The 8,760-nt window shown below is 37.2% G+C and overlaps 1 protein-coding gene across 5 annotated transcripts in view; it reads left to right on the forward strand.

Annotated features, from left to right (window-relative positions):
• The window catches only part of APOO (apolipoprotein O), a 56,244-nt gene extending 48,981 nt beyond the window's left edge, over positions 1-7,263 (forward strand). For 3 of the 5 annotated variants that reach the window (XR_005725525.1, XM_040266654.1, XM_040266653.1), the window contains exons 8-9: positions 3,405-3,470; positions 7,004-7,263. Coding sequence is in view for 2 of the 5 variants with exons in the window: in XM_040266654.1 (XP_040122588.1) it covers positions 3,405-3,440 (36 nt within the window). In the remaining 3 variants the exon portion in view is untranslated. Of the gene's footprint in view, positions 1-3,404; positions 3,471-6,555; positions 6,585-7,003 lie in introns of all 5 variants that reach the window. The other 2 variants (XR_005725524.1, XR_005725523.1) reach the window with 1 other exon arrangement.
• The last annotated feature ends 1,497 nt before the right edge of the window (positions 7,264-8,760 follow it).

Below are 8,760 nucleotides of genomic sequence, written 5' to 3' on the forward strand. Positions count from 1 at the left end.
GAGGCTTGATCGCTCAGAGCTTTTGTGTAACAAAGTTTTATTAAAGTATAAAGGAGGTAGAGAAAGCTTCTGACATAAGCATCAGAAGAGGGCAGAAAGAGTACCTCCCTGCTAATCTTTAGCTGGATGTTATATAGTCACCAGCAGTCTGTTAATGAAAGAAAGGAATGTCTCAAAACTTAGAATGGCACCAGGCCCCTCACCCATAGGATGTATTTTGGGATAATCTTGGCTCTAAATGGTTCATCTTGGGCCATAAAAGGATTAACTTGAATCTTGAAGAAGGGCAGAGCACTATACAAATAGTGTCATTTACATATAATATACTGGTTTATCAAGTAGGTTTTGAGCCCAAAAGTCGAACCGACTTGAAGACAGAGCTTGGGGTAAATGCATAGTACATTAGCATAGCTTAAGATAAACATTTTTATAAGAAAAAGGCAATGGTTAACTTCAAGTGAAACCAGGTGTCATTATGGCAACACAGAATTTTAAGAGAAACCTCCTTTTAAATTTGTATAGAGAAGGAAAAAAAAATATATCGCTAGTTTGTTTTTTTCTGCCGCTTAAGGGAGATAAAAATGTCTGACACTTGCAGGCTATTTCCTCTATTTGGAGACCCCTGGCCTTTCTGCCTGTTACCCTCTCAGTGATGTGACCAGATGCCATGATCTTAGTTTTCTGAACATTGAGTTTTAAGTCAGCTATTATTATCCCCATGTTATAACTGAGAAAACTGCATTTTGGAGAAGTTAAGTAATTGATCAAAATGATTCAGCTAGTGAAGGGCTCAGACATTTCAGTGGGTTACTATACCTTAAAGGTTTAGCTACAAATACCCCTTTATATGGCAATACATAGAAATAAATATTTTGATTAAGTCCTGTAGCCCTTTGCGGTCTAATATGGCAGACACCAGCTATGGACTACATGAAGTGTAGATGATCTGCACTGAGGTGTGCTATAAGGGCAAATTCACACCAAATTTAGAAGACATGGTCTAAATTTAAAAGATTGTAAACTATCTCAGGATTTTAATATTGATTGATGTTATATTGATTACATGTTGCAATAATAGTATAATATTTTTTAGATGTGTTGGGTTAAAATGCATTAATCACTTAAAAAGAACAGTGAAACCCAGTATGTATTAAAATTAGATTATAAGGAGAATGGTTGCATTGTAAAATATTTTAAATAAAACTGTCTGGAGATGCAAAAAGAAATTGATTTCTGGCTTGTGCTAAGTCACAAACTGTCTTTTGAAGTCAGAATATTGTTTTTGCTGAAATCATGATTCCTGCCAAGAGAGATCTGATTTGTAATAGCGTGGATGGGCTCACTGTTTCATTAGTGAGATATTTGACTGTCATGTTTTATTGTACTATAAGTAATATGTAATCAAACAAGAAAAATTTCCTAGCAACAGAGTTGTTTTCTTCAACCAGAAGAATGTTTTTATGTGCTCATTTTTTTAATGTCCAAAAGATTAAAAAGCTTATGAACTTAGCAGTCTATATTTTTGAGATCAAGTTGCTGGCAAATACCCATAGTAGAATATATAATATATCACTGAAAGTACTTGGCAAGCATTATGTTAAGGTAATTCAGACCTGAAATACATTTAACTAGGTAGAGAACCACATGATTTTTATGACACACCCAGTTGTTGGACATGGTTATCTCACTTATCTTCAGAAGCTTGTTTTTATCTCATTAATTACATGCCCAAACTTTTTTTAAACACTCATCAGATTTCTAGGTTCTACCTCATTCCATTTGTTTATTCAACAAATGTTTGAATGCTCTGTGCTAAGAGGTCCTAGGGATATTGTGCCCTTGTGAAACATATATTAGTGAAGGATTCAAACATGAATGAAAGAATTCCACAAATCAGGAAGTGCATGGGTGCTATGAATGTGAATAAAGATTCTTATCTGAATAGAAGGGCAAAGGACAGAGGAAAGCCTTGATCTGAAGGACCAATAGCATTTAGCCAGGTGAAAACTGGGAGTGACCAGTCTAGGTCAAAGGATTTGTTTTGTAAAGGTCTTATCCCAGGAAGGAGCTTGGCAAGTTTGAAGAGCAACAGCAAGAAGGCCTCTGGTGTGTGTGTGACTGTGTGAGAAAGAGGCTGTGGAGGAATAGAGTAAGACACACAGGCACTGAGTCCTGTAGATTGAGAGCAGCAAGTGGACCTGGGTATTATATGATGATCCACCAAGCAGTCTTGCTTTATTCCCCAGAACTCCATCATCAAGTGGTTGTGGTCTGTAGATACAGTGGTCATATAATTTGTCATCCAAAACAGGATACCCTTGAGAGTGAAAGGGGACACTTATTAATTATACTGAAACAGCAGGTATAAACCAGTATGGATAACTTGAGCAAACCAGAATGTATGATCACTGTGCTTAGAGATAGGTTCTTAGCCCCTGCAATAAGCCTGACGTTGCCTAGAAGCCATGCTCTGAAATTATAGGGTTAGGCATTTGTTCCTGCTTTTTCACTTTCCCCCTCCTTCGCTCATGGGTAACTCTGAGAGAAGGCCACTAGGAGAACCTGCACCAAGTAGCCCACAGAATCACAGCCCCATTTTCACCCAAATGCAGCCTAGTGTTTTTCAGATTGCCACTCATGGGAGCTCAGTTCCTTGATGTACATCAGGTCTTATTAATGTGTTTTCAGAATTACAGTCTTAAGAACATATGGGAAAGAAAGTAAGGTCTTAAACATGTAGCCCATGAATTTTCCCCTCTAGAACCTTTCCTTCATCACTTCTCATGGATGACATGACCTAATTATATGTTCTCAGATGACAGCCAGGAGGGATGGGTGTGGTCTGATTATAACCTTTCAGAATAAACATGTTTTGTGATTTGACCCCTACAGTGAACAATATACAGAGTAGAGGCCCTACAGGAAGTATTACCATATGTGTAAAACCTTTTTTTTTTTAATGTTCCAATCATAGTGACTATTCTTTTTTTTCTCTAAATTTTACTGCAGTTTAGTTGATTTACAATATTGTGATTTACAGTATAGTTTCAGGTATACAGCAAAGTGATTCAGTAACGTTCTTTAACAAGGACAATGACATGAAGTAGTGAAGAAATCTTTTCACTGTTGATTGGGTGTTTTATCGAATCAGCTGTTGGCCAAATCTGTGTAGTGAGGATTAATGGAATTTTATTTCCTCCTCTCCTCTGGGCCCGAGTCAGTTTCTACAACAGGGCCCTCAGGGAGCCCTAGTAATACCTTTAGTTTATGGAGACATGGGTCACTTTGCATCAGATAATATTCAAATAGTGAAGATGTACTCTTTGAAACAGTGCACTATTTCTTTAGAAGTTTTACTATTTCTTTTCAAACTGCATTAATATTCTTACTTTCTGTTTTACAAGTCAGGAAATGTGAAGAACTCACCTGGAAATAAGTAGAATACTCCATGCTCTGCCCATTTTAATCAGGTAAAGAACAAAAAAAACTTTGTGGTTATTTCTAGCATTATTAGCACCAATTGAAATGACTTGTCTTTAATTAATTAGTTATAGCAATTTAAACTTTGTGTGGTGGAAACATAAGGGCCAGGATGATATTTTCATTTCATCTTTAATTTCTGGGCTTAAGTGCTATGACTTCTTGAACTGTGTTTGTTCCTGAGAAGTACCTGGGTTTTTTTAGACAAGCTAGAACTCGACAGTTGTGATTTGTCTACAAACCTATTTCAGACAATCATTTCTTAAGCTTATTTTTTCAGACAGCATTTCACTATAGTCAGCACACTTGTATTGACCTAATAATCATTCAATAAACATTTGCTGAATGCATGACTTTGGTAGAGATGCTCGAGATTATATAGAATAAGTGACATAGGTAATTCACAGGTGTAATTTTCTTTCCTTAAAGATTGAGTAACTGGAGGCTGGTCTTCCCAGGTGGTTCAGTGGTAAAGAATCCACCTGCCAATGCAGATGATGCAGGAGACGTGGGTTCAGACCCTAGGCTGGGAAGATCCCCTGGAGGAGGAAATGGCAGCCCACTCCAGTATTCTTCCCTGGAAATCCCAGGGACAGAGGAGCCTATGGGGCTACAGTCCATAGGGTTGCAAAGAGTTGAACACAACTGAATTGACTTAGCACACACATATGCACAATTATCAAATGAAAAAAAGAAGCTAGTATAATACATTTTTAGAGAGGATAATTACCAGAAAATACAAAAGAAATTTAAGTATGTATCTTCAGATAGTAAGATTATAGATGATTTTTATACTTTTTCTTCTATATAACTATGTATTTTTAAATTTTTGCAATGAATATGAATTTTCTTTTATAATAGATATTTGTTTTAAAAAAATCAGTGTTACATTTATCGTAAGTCATGGCTACTGTTTAAAACTCATGAAAGCTCTGGGTTTGAGGTTTTTCTTTCTCACGTTGTCCCAATATTTTTGGAGACCCAGAGAGTCATATAATCTTAGAATTTTAAAGAAGTATTTGGTATAACCCCCAGCCTCAAGCAAAATTCTCTGTAGCCCTGTGTGTTCCCAGTTTTTACCTCCACTGATAGGAAAAACACCCTACGGGGCAGCCATCTTTGCACAGTTCTAATTTTTAGGAAGCTGTTTCTTATACTAAGCAAAAATATGTCTCTTTATAACTCCTACACAGTGGTCTGATCTTGCTTTAGCGGTCACAGAAAATAAATTCAGATCCTCTTTCACATCCTAGCCCTTCACATAGTAGAAACCCTAAATCAGCATTTCTCACATTTTGTGATACAGATTACCTGGGAGATTGTTGAAAAGCAGAGGCTTAAGCCCCACCCCACAATTGGCATCTCTGGGGAGTGGGGCCAGATGTGCATCTGGGTGACTAGTGGGTAAGCAGCCAGGAAGTCACACATGTTCGTCAGAGATTTGACACTGGATATGATTATATTTCTCTCTAGGGACAATGAGTCACAGAATATAGGGAAACTGTGTACACATTCATTTCATTTTTTCAAAAATGTTCCGTGCCAGAGTTCAGCTTATTGTATATACAACCTTGATTTCGTTTTTTAAGCTGTTTATTGGAAATGTAGTTTTTAATTATAAAAATGATGCATATTTGCTATAAAGAATTGTTTTTAGCTAAATGTTTTGAAAGCTTGTTTTGTCTTCCCTTCCTTTCCCAGAGGTAATTTCTGTTAATAGTTTGTATATCATTCCAAACTTTTTTCTCACACACATACATCCAGATATGCTTTTGGGTTTTTGATAGAGTGAGATCATATTCCTTGTACTGTTTTGCAAGTACACCGAAAGCTCCATGCAGGCACATATTGCAATTGTATTATCACACCTAGAGAAATTAACACTAATTCCTTAATACCATTTAATATTCAGAGTATGCAGATTTCCCTGATCATCTCATTAATAACTTTTTACAGTTGTTTTGGTTGTTTGAGTCAGGGTCATAACAAGATCTGCCCATTGCATTTGACTAATGAGTCTCTTAAGTCTCTTTCATTTTTTTTTTTACAAAGATATAAACTATGTTTTCAGATATTTTAAGTCCCTCTTAAGCTGTAATAGTTCTTCTCTCTCATTTTTCTCTTAGCATTTATTTGTTGAAAAACTGGGCTTATTTGTCTTTTAGAAATTTCCCATGTTCTGGCTGTGGCTGAGTGCATCCATTTAGTGTCATTCTGTTTTATCTCTTGGTTCCTCTCATCTCTGCATTTCTCATAAACTGACTGTTGGATTTGAAGGCTTAATCAGATTTAGGTTCAATTTTTTGGTAAGAATACTTTGCAGACACTGCTATGTTTAGCTATGCTGAATGAATTAACTTGCTTTTTTGAAATTAATTTTTATTGGAGTATAGTTGCTCTACAATATTGCCTTAGTTTCTGCTATACAACATAGTGAATCAGCTATCAATGACAGGACTTCCCTGGTAGCTCAGATGGTAAAGAATCTGCCTGCAGTGCAGGAGACCCAGGTTCAATCCCTGGGTCAGGAAGATCTCCTGGAGAAGGGAATGGCAACCCAATACAGTATTCTTGCCTGGAGGTCACCACAGAGCATTGAGTAGAGTTCTCTGTGCTATACAGTAGGTTCTCATTAGTTATCTCTTTTATACATTAACTTGCCTTTTTTTTTTTGTCACTTAATATATTGTGTACATCTTTCCCTGTTGGTACTTATTCCTGCTTTAGCTGCTTAATAATTTCCTAGTATGGACTGCCATAATCTATTAAAATGTTATTAATATAGATTGTTGGCAGTTTGAAGTTTTTTTTTTAACAATGCAGTAAATCTATTGAATTCTTAGAGAAGTGCAAAACAGATTAATAAACTGAGATAGAAAAGGTAAGCTAGTAGTTTACATGTTTAAAAATGTTTAGTTTTATTTTAAAAGATCAAGGAAGTAGTCATTGGCCTCTAAAAGTTTTATAAATCTCTAATTACTAAGTAGATTCATTACGTATTAGGAGAAAGGCAATCTGAAGAAGAGTTGGCTTGTCTTTGCTGTATCTTTGGATTTGATGTGTGTTTCATTCCAGAAAAGAATGATGGGGTGATGTGAGGAAAGGTATGTGTCGGACTTGCTATGATATCATCATGCTCTCCCCCAGCAGATGGATGGAAATATAGTTGTTTGATTTTCAGAAGGGGAGGAATGTAGTGTGTGCTGTGCCATTTAAGCAGTTATTTTTTATTTATTTACTCATCCATCTGGTTAATTTATCTCAGATATACAGCCAGTCAAGAATCTGCATATAGTATTGGAAATAAAAGATAAGCCAAAATCCTTCTGGTTTTTAGTGTACTCATTTATAAAATGGGAATAAGTACAGTCTTTACCAGCTCATTGTGATGTCATATAATGGTAATATATGTATTTGATATGACTTTCTCTATTTAAACCTAAGAAATTTTAAAAATGCAAACTCTTAAAGCTGTTTTTTTTCCTGGGAGGACACTGTATTTATGTTTTTCTTTTTCTTTTAGTTATAGGTAAACATTGGAAACTCCATATGGTAAACCAGTATTTCTACAGAAAAATGGCAGAGAAGTCAGTATTGAATGTAGTAAATTGGCATTCTTCTTCTGGAAAAACTATCATAGGCCTCTTTGTTATCTTGGGTGATGCCATACTCCAACTGGACTAATCTGAAATTCTTCCACCTAGAGATAATGTATAAGCCTTAGAACTCCTTGTTCTCATGTTGCTATTTATGTACATAATTAAAGATCTAAGTTAAAAAAAATTGTCCTGTTTTTCCTGATATTGTTTGAGTGACAGTTTAAGTGTACCTGATGTCCTTTCCCTGTGTGTATATGTGGTATGTGTCTGAGTGTACATGTATGTGTGTGCATCTTATATGTGTGTGTGTGTGTGTGTGTGAAGGAAAACCACCCACTTTTCTTAGCACCAGCTGGCAGTCTCCAAAGGTTTCATTAAGAAGAGTGACTCTAGGGGACATAGGTTCGATCCCTGTTCAGGGAACTGAGATCCCACATGCTGTGGAGCAACTAAGCCCGTGAGCCACACCTATAGAGTCCATGTGCTCTGGAGCCTGCTCAGCACAACTAGAGAGAAGCCTGAGCACCATGAAGAGCCTGCACGCCACAGCTGAGACCCAATGTAGTCAAAAATAGGTAAACAGACATTTTTAAAAAATAAAAAAAGAAGAGTGGCTTTGGAGCTGAGAGATCATGCTTCCATCGCCAGCCCAAGGAACAAAACTTGTAAGTAATAGTTTGCCTGAGCCTAATGAGAAGACATACAAAAGAAAACAATGAGCCTGACTCCTTGTTTTATGACATTGCCTCCCAGCTTGTATAGATCTTCCAGTTCTTGACCGCCTGTGGGAGACACGGAGAGTTGCTCCACATGTGGAGCACCCCACTCCAGTCCTCTTGCCTGGAGAATCCCATGGACAGAGGAGCCTGGTGGGCTACAGTCCACGGGGTTACAAAGAGTTGGACATGGCTGAGCAACTAACACTTGAACTTCACTTTCTACTTTTCAGAGTACCATTTTGTATCTTTCCTTTTTGGCTTATTTCCTTACCTCAGTGCATTTGTACTCTGTTTTTTTTAATCCTGAGTTAATATTCTCTATTTACAGTTACACTTTTTATTCTGTTTCTTATAACCTTTTTTTTTCTTATAATAAGACTGACTCTTGGGGACTTCCCTGGCAGACCAGTGGTTAAGACTCCATGCCTCTACTGCAGTGGGTGCAGATTCAATCTCTAATCAAGGTACTAAGATCCCACATGCTGCACAGCATGGCCAAAAAACAAAGCAAGACTGACTCTCAATGCAATTTATCTGTAACTTAATCAGGGTAGTTCGGTTTGGATAACTTTAATGCTTTGGAGGAAGCTTCTCTACCGTACAGTGTGATCTAAGCTTCTCTGAAGAGATGAATGTGGCATGCTTTGTTCTGTGATAATATGTCCTAAGAAAGATTGCTGTGTCAAAAATGAAGAGTTAAAAGCAGTTGTTTCAGTGTGGGGGAAAAGAGACTAGTGATGTTAGAGAATGCCTTCATCAGTCTTATCACCTGTGTCACACCTTGGGACAAAGTTACAGTAATAGTAGTGGAAGAATCGAGGCCCGCTGGGTCAGCAGCTTTTGTGCTAAATGCAGGGCTGGATTCCAGCCCAGCGGTGGCCCATGTGACGCAGATGGATCAGTGGCCTTCCCTAATGGATCAGAGCCATTATATCTAAATGGCCCAAATTCAAAATGTACGT

The sequence above is a fragment of the Oryx dammah genome, unplaced genomic scaffold (genome assembly GCF_014754425.2).
Source record: "Oryx dammah isolate SB20612 unplaced genomic scaffold, SCBI_Odam_1.1 HiC_scaffold_23, whole genome shotgun sequence".
In the NCBI taxonomy this organism is placed as follows: Eukaryota; Metazoa; Chordata; class Mammalia; order Artiodactyla; family Bovidae; genus Oryx; species Oryx dammah.